General features: G+C 37.3%; 1 protein-coding gene across 1 annotated transcript in view; it reads right to left on the bottom strand.

Annotated features, from left to right (window-relative positions):
- TBX20 (T-box transcription factor 20) overlaps window positions 1-13,215 on the bottom strand; it is a 58,943-nt gene that overhangs the window by 573 nt on the left and 45,155 nt on the right. Inside the window, exons 7-8 of the mRNA XM_032304168.1 lie at window positions 5,963-6,075; window positions 3,894-4,278 (exon numbers count right to left, since the gene is read on the bottom strand). Coding sequence (XP_032160059.1) covers window positions 3,938-4,278; window positions 5,963-6,075 — 454 coding nt within the window. The 3' untranslated portion in view covers window positions 3,894-3,937. The remainder of the gene's footprint in view (window positions 1-3,893; window positions 4,279-5,962; window positions 6,076-13,215) is intronic.

Genomic DNA, 13,215 nt, shown 5'->3' with positions numbered 1-13,215 from the left:
AGGGACAGAGAAAGAAGGGCCAGAAAATACTTACGGATTATTTGCGTATTAAATATTTATAAATGAACCTTTGCGTATTTAAGCATGCTGAAGAAAGATAAATATTAGAATATTTTATAACTGGCATGGAATATTAGGGAAGAAATTATTTTATGGTTTTCTAAAGTTTTAAGAATCTTTAACCTTCCCTTTGCTTACAGAAAATCCTTGCATTCTGAAATAATATAAAAACATGTAAAATCTATTCTTCCACCCAAGCTGTCTAAAGGAGTCAGCTGAAAATCTTTTCTGTGTCCACTGCTTTCTTTCTTTCTAGTCTAGACTAGGGTATAATAGCTTTGCTTCTAATGATTATCAATTCCATACATGTTTATTAATATCAAGTTTCCTTACTTAGTGGAAGACTGAATAAAAATATTGTTTTTCTTGCAATATGTGACCCTGCACATTACATAACTGAGTTTTTGGAACTTTAGTTGCTGAGTCATGGCTAAGTTTGACTGCATATTTAATGGGGTAATAAAGTCATTCTATTTATTTGAAGCTTATTTTTCTCAATAGAATTCAGCTTAAATATTAGTGAGACAGCCTGAAAAGCTAACATGAAATTTAGAAATGGGTTAAATACCCTAACCTCTCTCTGAAAAATCTATAGGCAGTATGGGAATAGGGATCCGTTTCTTCCAAAGCTATTTTTTCTTGGGCATTTGGAGGGTGTCTTTTTTCTTTTTTTGCATGAGGGGCTGGAGATATTGTGGCTGGAGAAGTGTAGTAACAGATGTGGATAAGAGTGGGGTAGGGGCGATCTTGGAATACCCCAGAAGTTAATGTAACTTCTATAGTATAACTCTACACAGAGTTTTTCTTAGTATCTTTTTAATACCTCCCATTCAGTGCCATCTACTAGGAATAACAACAAACCTTTGTTAGAAACTCAAAAGGACTCGCAGTGCAACCTAAACTCATTAATATAGAACTGTAACCTAATAATTTATGATATATTAAACACCAGATGGATATATTTAACAACCTATATACTGCTAAGAGTGGACAGAGGCTGGGGAAGACTTGAAAAAGTAGTAAAAGAAATAACTGAACTTACTCAACATTATTGGTGTGTGTGTTAAAAACAAATCAGGTCTGCAGAACCTACTAAGATATGAATTAATCCCTTCAGGTTAGATAAAGCAGTTCTGGAAGGGCCTCATTTTAGCAGCACTGCACATTAGCCATGCATTTTGATACTGTAATAAACCTTGGGGGAAACCCTGGATTTATTCCAAATATACTATAACTCATGCTCTGAATCATTTAATTGGCTTTCCCACTATCTAGTTGTTGCAATTACTTTTGGTAGGATAGATTTTAGACTTTAAAATCTTAAATACCCAAAGAATTAAAGAATCAACAACTAGAAAAGCTCAGAAAGACCCCGGTTGGAGTAAATTTCTACCCTTGGTTCTCATGGCTAGGATGATTTTGATCAGTTTAAGCTCCATGTACCTGGTGCTTTTTATTTCTGGTTCAAATAATGCCAGATACTTCAAGAATACATCCAATTTAGAATTTCAGGTGTTATTTCCAAAGAGCATGCTTTAGTATCCTAGTTTTTGCTTTTCTCTAAGTGCTCTACTTATTTTTAGCCTTATATTGCTTAATTACAATATCAAGATATGAAGTCAGGAAATCTGGCGTAAAACCATATTTAGCAAAAACATACAACCCTACTTTAAGATCTGTCAATTGGGGAAAATGTCTAAGTGGTATTGAACTGATCCTGCCTTCTCATCAGAAGGATTCACTTTAGTAGGCCAGTAAGTAATTTACCAGAGTATTGAGTAGCATCATGTTAAATAGCATCTAGTTTTGTTATTCCTGCCGTAAGCAGCAGTACCCTGTATTGAAAGGAGCACTTGGCAACAGGCCAACTATTAAGTGTCAAATCCCTATCCTAATCTGTATGGTTATTTAAACATTACTCATAGCTGCTTTTTTAAAGAAATGCATTATCTATGCTGTGTTTGAAAACAAACTACCTGTGGATACTGTAGCATAACATGCAAGAAGTTATAAATTAGCCTATGATGTCTGCCATAGGACCTGGAGATGCTTGGCTGGCACAGTCCAGGCTTCTCCATAAGTAAACTATGGGACATAGTGGAGAAAAACAATTGACAAGTCCAGCAACAATAGCATCACATAGACAGGCTATGCCATTATGCCTTGTCTCATAGACTAGAAATGCCCCACAAAAGCATTTGGTATGGAAAAACATAACAGAACAAATAAAATTCCATGCTGTCTGATGTGATAAGTATATTGCGTTTACTCCCGCCTCTACTCTCAGCGGTGATATTTCCCATCTCTTTTAACAGGTTCAGTACTTTTACAGTCAGAACAAAGTAGATACAAAATTTAAATTAGGTTAAGATAGAGTTTTGGGGAACACTATAAAGAAGATAGGTTATATCTCATAGCTAGAATGTATTATATCTAAAGTTGAAGGACTATAAACTTCACTAAATTTCTGTTGTTAAGGAAATGGACTGTTAAAAAATTCCAAATACACTTCCCTGACTGTAAATGCATATATACATGTTGCCACCCAATACAGAAATTATATATCACTAAAATATCCTCAATTACTAAACACTAAAGGAAGGCTTAAGAAGACATTAAGAATGCAAAATAGAGGGTAAATGCTTTACATTGATTTACAAGCACTGCCAGTGTTTTAGTCAGAGGGTCACTGAGTTGACCTATGATTCCACATAATGGACTAGAAAAATGGTAAAGGAGTCACTGAATGAACAGTAAGAAAGAAGGACAAACCAGATATAGGTGTACATAGTCCTTGTAAGCATAGGTTAAATGGTGGCTATACGGGCATTCAGAATGGTCATTCACAAATCCTTGTCAATCAGTGGTAACAGCTAATCTAATAACAAAGCAGATTTACCAAAAATGAGAATTTGGCCCAGGACATTTTACCACCCAAAAGGTCTCTCAAAGCTAAACTAAAAATGAAGAGAACTTTGGTACCCATGGCAGAGAAATTCCCTTCAGAACTGAGAGAAAGTCTCAAGTGGCATCTCCTAGAGGCTTTAGAAATGTTCCTCAGTGAGTAAAGTCAGTAGTGCACTTAGAATGCAGCCCAGAAAAATAAAACCTCAGTTTTACGATGTAACACATAGAGCCTCTTGCTTCAAAATTGTGTATAGGTTTTTCCTACACAAACGACAAGTAATTGCAAGAAAGAGAATTAGGAATAAAGAAGACAAGACTGGGAAAAAGAGCTTGTCAGGTACTGGCCCTTCAGTATTACAAAAAGAACTTTGTAAAGTCGTTACTACCTGTTCATCCACAAAATAGGATGCTTCAGCATTGTCTCAGCCCCTTCTCCAGCAAACTAATACAAAGGGAAATTAAACATGCTTAAGCTACAACACTACAAATGTTTCTCTATTGGCTCCCATTTTCTACAGGGAGAAATGGACTTAAGTTAGTCACTATGCATTACAGTCAGTATGTTATATATATTGCCTCTTTGAAGATTCTTTTAACCTGTGGAAAGCAGAAAGAAAACCATATCTACACATTGATTTTATACATTACTGCATTGACACAGCATTTTTAACTGCTAGGTATAATGCACCATAAGATTCATCTGCCTTGTGTTATTAAATTTCCTGGATAAGTTAGTATACTACTGGCTGCTGGACTTAGGCTGGCTAAGTCTACGTTGATTCTCTCTCAAACTGTGGTGCACTCCCTCAGCAGCAGGTTTAATTGTGAGTCCAGCTCTCCTCTTTAATAGGTCCCATGTCTCCTGGAGAGCTCCTGCTCTAACACCCAACATCCCACCCACCCAACCCTGCCCCGTATTTCCATACCCATTTGCACATTCTAGATCTGGATTCTCCTAGGTTTAGAAGAGTCATACAAATGGTGTCATCACAGCAGAGGAATGGCGCAGTCCTTGGATAGCAGCGTAGGGCCCCTGCTGAAAGTAGTGATGGTACCGGGGCATGTGGAATGAGGGGAATGTCGGGCCACTCCCCTGCATGGAGCTGGCAATAGCTGATGGTGTCAGAGGCATCCCAAGTCGGCCATAGGGTGGCAATGAGCCCTGTATAGGGTGAGGAATGGGGGTTGCTATGGATGCTGTGCTGGTGCCCAGTGCAGTGAGGGGCTGGGGGTGCTGAAACCCGGGGAAACTGGATGAAGAGGACACCCAGGAGCTGAGAGACAAGTTCTCGGATGTTGTAAAGGCTGACCCTGGAAGGAAAAGAGCTCATTAGACTAGGAACTCTATTTTAGGACGCAAATCAAGAATTACATTATCTGTAAGGACTGATTTATTTTTTTTTTTAAATATATAATAGATCTGCAATTTAAAAAGACAAGCTTGTCAACCATGAGTCACAGCTACTTTTCCAGGTAAGAATCATTTATACCATATATGGAAGAGAAAATTTACTAAATAGAAAAAGACTTAACTCATGAGATGGTCTACATACTCCCAGAGAATGGCCACAACACTAGAACCTTGCCTGGAAGTGATAACTGGATTCCCTTTAAAGGAGCCCAGATGGCGCTATCTGTCCTGACGTCGACAACATGCCTGGAAGGTAAGCTGCACACAGGAGCCTCAACAAACTCACTGGTTTCTAAAAGCATTGTGAAAACTCCCAAAAATGGTTTTCTTTTTATAGCTTCCATAATTCTTTATTAAATATTTGACAAGTTGAAGGGCACCTGGGTGGCTCAGTGGGTTAAGCCACTGCCTTCGGCTCAGGTCATGATCTCAGGGTCCTGGGATCGAGCCCCACATCAGGCTCTCTGCTCAAGCAGGGAGCCTGCTTCCCCCTCTCTCTCTGCCTGCCTCTCTGCCTAATTGTGATCTCTCTCTCTCTGTCAAATAAATATATAAAATCTTTGAAAAATATACTTGACAAGTTGCAAGAGTAAGATTTTCTTATATCACAGCATCTACAAGTTTAAACAAAAGTTGACACTGAATTTTCTAACTGTATAATTAATTACTAGTAGTCCATTTGGATTTAATTTTAAGAGATGTCCTATATTTTGATAGATTACACTATTCCATATAAAGGACATAAAAATATGACAGAGGGCTCTGTCCCCACATGAACATCCCTGTGTTCAGGGTTAGGCACCTTCTGGACTCCCAGCTGCAAAGTGCTCCTCTGTGAGCCTTTGGGACAGAGGAACTTCTCAGTATTCCCCCACTGTCACCACTGGGGCCACTGCCTGTACATAATGCCCTTCACTAGGAAAATCTTCTAAAAAGTGTTTTCTGGGGTACCTGGGTGGCTCAGTGGGTTAAGCATCTGTCTTTGGCTCAGGTCATGATCCCAAGGTCCTGGATTGAGCCCCACACTGGGCTCCTTGCTTAGTTGGGAGTTTGCTTCTCCCTCTCCCCTCTTTCCCTCCCCACCCCTGCTCATGCACGTGTGAGCTCTCAAATTAATAAGAACTTTTACAAAGTAAAGCAAAATAAAATAACTAAAAGTGTTTTTCATTTTAGTCATCGATCCTAATAAGATAGTTCTGGAATATCTTGTAAGAGAAACAGATAAAGTCCCTGATTCTAGATTATAAAATTGGGGTTCAGAAAGACTAAAGGACTGCTCCCAGAGTCCAACAGCTCTTTGGTGGTAGATGACAGACAAGTAACTCCTGAGCCCAGACTCAGAGGCTTGATGTCCTTTCACTAGAAAATCACAGGAAACCATCAGGTAGAAAATTACTTAAGACTCTGAAGCAAAATAATGGTTTGTATGAAAATCAGCTTCAGGAGCTGTCCTTCCCCAAGAGACTCCTGAAATACTTTTGGGGCAGAATGCTCCCTGAGAACTACAAGTTTCATCACCTACTTCTCTTTCTCATTCTGGGTGCTCTTGCTCCCAGCAGTTACACTGCCTGGTAGCTGTCTTACCTCGATTCTGTGTTGTCTGAACCTCATCCCCCAGCACATCCTCTTCTCCTCCATAGGTACGGATGGGTGAGCGGGCATAGGAATGCTTCTGGATCAGGCTCTCCACGCTTTCCCTAAGTTAGAGAAAGACACATCCTGAATAAACAAAGTCCTTGAAGATGGAGATGGGTCTGAAAGGTAATTTACTAGTCAGTAAAACCATCTTCTCCGCCAAAAGATGCCCACTTCAGGGAAAGGGGACATTCAAAACATGTACATTTAACTATAGACTCCTCAGAAACATGACCTCAGACATGCAAATATAAGCAAACGTAACTGGAGAGGATAGGGACAATCCCTGGAAATCCTACAACATGGAGGACAAAGAGGTGAACAAAGAGTTGGAATGTAGAATTTAGGAACATGCGAGTGTAGAGTTTAATGATTTGAAAAATGAGGGAATGAAAATCCCGAGGAGCTGCAATGACTCTTCTAACTTCATTGGCTAATGAATATAAAACAAAGACTTGACTGATACAAACTGCACTGACTCAGCATCTGATGAAATGCTGGCCGGAAGTTCAGAATGTCATTAGTCATAAAAAGACAACGTTCACTCATAAACCCAGTAAGCACACAAAGTATGTGACAATATGGGTAGTTGGGATAATGTACACTTTGAGATTCCTGTTGCTTTAAGACTGAAAATAACAGGGGTGCCTGGGTGGCTCAGTGGGTTAAAGCCTCTGCCTTCGGCTCAGGTCATGATCTCAGGGTCCTGGGATCGAGCCCCACATCGGGCTCTCTGCTCAGCACGAAACCTGCTTCCTCCTCTCTCTCTTTCTGCCTGCCTCTCTGCCTACTTGTGATATGTCAAATAAATAAATAAAATCTTTAAGGAAAAAAAAAAGACTGAAAATAACAGGAAATCTCTAAAGGACACATAAAATGGTCATTAGGAAATTGAAACCCCCCAAATAAATTGGTCCATTGGCTTTGAAAGTGGTCTTCCTATTGAAACATGGTCTAACAAAGAATGCAGTTAACTTTAAAAATGAGCATTATATTGGTATTGGCTCATTTGACCAGCTGTTGTTTTTTTTTGGGGGGGGGGGGGGCAGCAAGAGTTTAGCCAAAGAATTATTTGCCAAAAATGTAAGTTGATAGCAGGTTACAGGCTTACATAGTATACATCTCTAAAATAGCTGTGGGCCTAAAGATCAACATACCAAAGGACAGAAAAAAGAATTAAACAATTGAAAAATTGTGTGTTGAATTTCACACTGAGGGGACAAGGAAAGCAAGTCAAATGTCACAATAACTTTTCAAAATGTAACATCTGTCAACATTTCACACAGATACATAAACTTTACTGGTAAAAAAATACTAACAGTGAATCTGGCCTTCTAGAAAACTTGTATACTCAGAAATGAAAGCATTTTGTCATATTATATAGCTTGCAAGTGAGAACATAAGGGCAAGCTTAAAAGTTAATTGTAGCACTATTCAAGTTACATCTCCATTCCCAGGGAGTTTTAAAATCAGCATACGATACCAACATGCAGTCAAAATGATTGGGATCCATATCCAATAAATTAGCATACAGCTAGCTTAAAAAGTAAAATCATTCCATATTTATTGATATGGAAAGAACTCTAATATATAGTAAGTGAAAAAAACACAGAAGATATATAGGTATAAAATATGTTACCATTTGTGAATTTAAAACAAGGAATATATATGTTTGTATATGCATAATATTTCTGGAATGTTCCAGTTTCAGAACAGGAAACTACCTAGAATAGGTCATCTCCGTATGGCGGAACCAGGGATTTGAGGGACTGGAGCAATGCTTCCCAACCTTGTCTTGACTCTCAAATTTGTCCCAGTTCCACTTGAGTCCCCTAGGGCTCTTAACAAAGAAAAACTAAATTGAGGTGTAATTAATATACAACAAATGGTATATACTTAAAGTGTCCAATTTGACCAGTTTTGGGCGTATGTGACCAGTGACACCACCACCATAAGTAAGATAACAAACACACCTAACACTGACAAAAGCTTCCTAATGCTTCCTGGTCCCCACCCCAACAAGTCTGACTGAGGAAACCACTAATAAGATGTCTGTTCCTACAGATTAGTTTGCATTTTATAAAACTGTATGAAAATGAAATCTTATCTTATGTTTTCTTTTTTTTCATGTTTTCTTTATTAATCTGGCTTCTTTCCACTCAGCATAACTATTTTGAGATCCATCATGTTGGAGCGTATTATCAATAGCTGAATCTTATTCAACTATTAGTAGCGCTGTGGTCCAAACTATAGTATGGACTATAGTTTACCTATTCACCTGTTGAGCAACATTTGCCTTGTTTCTAATTTCTCTTACACAGGAAGCTGTTACCCATACTCATGTAAACTTTTTTTAAGTGGACATATGCTTTCACATCTTACTTTCTAAAAAGGTTTTTAGTTACCAAAAAGGTTTTTAATTACAAATTTCAAAACTCTCAGTCTGAAACCATAAGAGACTCTTAATCTCACAAAACAAACTGAGAGTTGCTGGGGGGAGGGGGGGTATGGAGAGGGTGGTGGGGTTATGGACTTTGGGGAGGGTAATGTGCTATGGTGGGTGCTGTGAAGTGTGTAAACCTCGTGATTCACAGACCGGTACCCCTGGGGCTAATAATACATTATATGTTTAAAAAAAAAAAAAAACTATCAGTCTGTTTCTTCTTGAAGGAATTTTAGTAGTTTGTGTCTTCAAGGAATTTGTCCATTTCATCTAAATTGTTGAAATTATAAGCTAAGTATTCATAATATTGCCTTATTATCCTTCCTTTCAGTATCTGCAGAATCTGTAGTGAAGTTATTCCTCTATTTCCTGGCTGTGGTAGCTTGTATCTTCTCCCCTTGTTTCCTAATCAGTTTGGGTAGAGGACTGCCAATCTTAATATATCTACTTTGGTTTTGTTCCCACTGATTTTCTCTATTGTTTTCCTATTTTCTATTCCACTTATTGCCATACTGATGTTTATTATTTTCTTTCTTCCACTTATTTGGGGTTCTTATTTGTTTGTTCTTCTTCCCTAGTTTCTTGACATGAAGCTGCAGTCATGGATTTGAGATTTCTGTTCACTTCTACAGCAGGAATGTAGGGGTGACTCAGTCAGATAAGCATCTGACTCTTGGTTTCAGATAAGGTTATGATCTTGGTGTTGTGAGATCAAGTTTGCATTGGGCTCCACACTCAGTGCAGAGTCTGCTTAAGATTCTCTCTCCCTCTGCCCCTCCCCCTGCTTGCTCTAGTTCTCTCTCAAACAAATCAATCTTTAAAAAAATAAAGTGGGAAAGTAGCCTATAAATTTCCTCTTTGTTTTAGCAGCATCCTCCAAGTTTTTATGGGCTATATTTTCATTTTCATTCAATTCAAGATATTTTCTAATTTCCTTGTTGATATCTCCCATGACCCTTGGGTTATTTAGACATATGTTATTTAGTTTCCAAATGTTTGGGAATTTTCCAGTTATCTTCCTGTTACTACTGCTTTCTAATATAATTCCATTGTGGTCAGAGAACATACTTTGTATGACTCGAATGCCTTTAAATTTACTGGGACCTGTTTTTTGGCACAGGGTATTGTCTATCTTAGTAAATGTTCTGTGTACACTTGAAAAGAAAGTATATTCTGCTGATGTAGGACAGAGAATTTTATAAGTGTCAGTTGGGTGAAGTTGTTTAACAGAGTTGCTTAAATCTTCTATATTTTTACTCATGTTCTACTTGTTCTATACATTTTTGAGAGAGGAATAGTGAGGTCTCCAACTATAATTGTTTATTTTTCTATTTCTCCTTACAGTTCTGTCAGTTTTTCTTCATGTACTGTACTCTGAAGGTCTGTTAGGTGCATAAATATGTAGGACTGTATGGTCTCCTGATGAATTGAACCCTTTACAGGCATACCTCAGAGAGACTGTGGATTCAGTTCCAGGCCACAGCAATAACATAAATATAGCAATAGAGCAAGTCAAATGAATTTTTTGGTTTCCTGGTACATATAAAAGTTATGTTTACACTACACTGGAGTCTATTAAGTGTACTATAGCATTATGTCTAATGAAAACAATGTATACCTTAATTTAAAAATACTTCTTTGTTAAAAAATGCTAACCCCATCTGAGCCTTCAGGAAGTAGTAATCTTTTTGCTGGTAGAGGTTCTTGCCTCATTGCTGATCAGGGTAGCAGTGCTGAAGGCTGGGATGACTGTGACAATTTCTTCAACTAAGACAATGAAGTCTGCCACATAGATTGACTCTTCCTTTCACAAATGATTCCTCTGGGGCATGTGATACTATTTGATAGCATTTTGCTCACAGAAGAACTTATTTCAAAATTGTAATCAGTACTCTCAAACCATTACTGCTGCTTTATCAACCAAGTTTATGTAATATTCTAAATCCTTTGTTGTCATTTCACCAATCTTCACAGCCTCTCCACCAGGAGTAGATTCCATCTCAAGAAACCACTTTCTTTGATCATCCCTAAGAGGCACCTCCTCACCCATTAAAGTTTTATCATGAGCTCCTGGCAATTCAATCACATCTTCAGCTCCAATTCTAACATAAGTTCTCTTGCAATTTCTGTCCCATCTGCAGTTATTTCCTCCACAGAAGTCTTGAATCTTCAATTTGTAAAAAATGCAGCCTCTACAAATCACAACAAAGCAATGTGCAATGTAATGCAGTATGCCTGCTTCAGTATGAAAGCATACTGATCTACCATATCCATAGTAAGTGCTTTGCTCTGAAATCTATGATATCAATAGAGTTATTCCAGTCTTTCTTTTGACTGGTGTAAACATGGAATATTTTTTCTATTGCTTTCTTTGAACTTGTTGCCTTTATATAAAAAGTGCATTTCTTAAAAGGCAGCATATATTGGTATTGTGCTTTTTAATCCAAACAGATAATCTCTCCCCTTTAATTGGGGTATTTAGTGCATATATATTTAATGTGATTATTAATATGGCTAGGTTGAAATCTGTCATCATTCTATTTGCTTCTTACCTTCTCATCTGCTATTTACCCTTTTCTTTTCTTGTCTTCTTTTAGGTTGCTTTATTCTTTCATTTCATCTCCTTTATTCATTTATTAGCCATTAACTTTTGTTATTTTAGTAGTTGATTTAGTATGATAGTAAGTATTTTTAACTTACTACAATTTACTAGGCAAATGATACGATACCACTTCAAGTATACTCAAGACTTATAATAATATGTTTCCATTTCTCCCTTCCATCCTTTCTGCTATTGTCAAACATTTTACTTTTACATGAATCCGGCATTACATTGTTGGTGTTTTGATTAAATAATGATTTTTTGAAAGATGTAAATAATATGAAATCTGATCTACTTATCCTTGTAGTTACCATTGCCACTGCTCTTCATTCCTTTGTGTAGATCCAGATTGACATCTAACCTTCTTTCTACCTGAAGGACTCCCTTTAACATATTTGTAGTATATTTTGCTGATGGCGAATTCTTTTAGCTTTCATATATCTGAAAAAATGTCTTCATTTTACTTTCATTTTTTTGAAGATATTTTTGCTGAGTATAGGACTCTAGGTTGACAAACACGTTTTCTTTCTGTACTTCAAAAATGGAGCTCATCTCCTCGCCTACTTTTTTATTTTTCTATTTACTTTGTTTTTGTAAAGAAATCTGCTGCCATCCTTATTTTTGTTCCTTTTATGTGATATCTTTACTTCCCTGGTTGCTTTCAGTACTTTCGCTTCATCATATATTTGAGCAATGTTAGTATGATGGGCCCTGGTGTTATTTCTTCAAGCTTCTTGAGCCTCTTCGGACTATGTGTTTCAAGTTGTCATTAAATTAGAAAAAAAATTTGGATATTACTACTTAAATATAATTCTTCTCCCACCAACCCCCAACTTTCCATCTATCTTTAAGGATCTCTAATTACACATGTATTAGACTGCTTAAAGGTTTCTCATAATTTAGCAATATGGTCACCTTTAAAAATTACTCTTTGTTCTCTGTGTTTCACTTTGGATAGTTTCTATCGTGTGTCTTCAGTAGAATTTTGATTTGAGTATTTTGGACATCTTCCATCTCTCTAATTTTTTCAACATGGATATAATTGTTTTAATGTCCTTGTCCTGTAATTGTAATATTTGTGCCAATTTCATTTTTAGTTGATAAGTTTATCACAATATTGGTCATATTTTCTACCTCTTTATACTTCTGTTAATTTTTTATTAGATGCAAAACTGTGAATTTTATCTTCTTGGGTGCTGGATGTTTTTGTATTCCTATAAATATTCTTGAGCTTTGTTCTGGGATATAATTAAGTTACTTGGAAATAATCAGATCATTTTGGGTCTTACTTTCAAGATATCTGAGGGAAGATTGGAACACTGTTTTAGTTTTTCCTCACCATTGAAGCAAAAACCTTCTGAGAATTCTATCAAAAGCCCTGCAAATCAGAAGGTTTTCCAGTCCATCTGTTAGATGTCAGAACAGGCACTATTCCCACTCCTGTATAAATACTAGACCCTGTTTCCTCTAATCTTTTCAGGGGTGTCCTCCCCCTCCCCCAGCCTGTGGTAGTTTCCTTGGATGCATGTGCTAATCAGATCTCTGCTGAACAGTCAAGAGGGACCCCCTAAAGATCTCTGGAGTTCTCTTATCCTAAAGTCTGTCCTGTGGATTCTGTTTTGGTCTCAGCAAACTCTTAGCACTAACTGTTAAACTCAGGAAATTTGCCAAGCTCTGCCTGTATTCTCTGCCCTTGTGCAACAGCCTAGGTATACTCTCAAACCATATGCTAGTGCCATCATAAGGCTCACCTCATTTGATTCCCAACCCTTGGGGATTACTGTCTTTTTTTGCCTAATGTCCAATATAACTAAAAAAAATTGTTTTGTATATTCTTCATATTTAAGGCAATAGAGTATACTTGGTCCTTGCTACTTTACCTTTACCTGAAGCAACCTCCCTCCTGGAGATCTTCTAAAAATTTGAAAACCCAGGCCACACCAACAGAATAAGTAAACCACAATCTCTGGGAGTGAGACACAGGCTTCAGTAATTGTTAAAGTTCCCCAAGTGACTCCAATGGGAATGCAAATTTAAGAACAGAGGAAAGGTATGTGATGGATGTTTTTCACCAGATACTCCCCTATACCCTCTGAACTTTGAACATATGTATTGTTTATTCAAAATTAATTTGAAATCATAAAAATGTCATGAAAG

The sequence above is a fragment of the Mustela erminea genome, chromosome 11 (genome assembly GCF_009829155.1).
Source record: "Mustela erminea isolate mMusErm1 chromosome 11, mMusErm1.Pri, whole genome shotgun sequence".
In the NCBI taxonomy this organism is placed as follows: Eukaryota; Metazoa; Chordata; class Mammalia; order Carnivora; family Mustelidae; genus Mustela; species Mustela erminea.
Note: the sequence above shows the minus strand (reverse complement) of the source record. Positions and strands in the feature narration are given on the sequence as shown.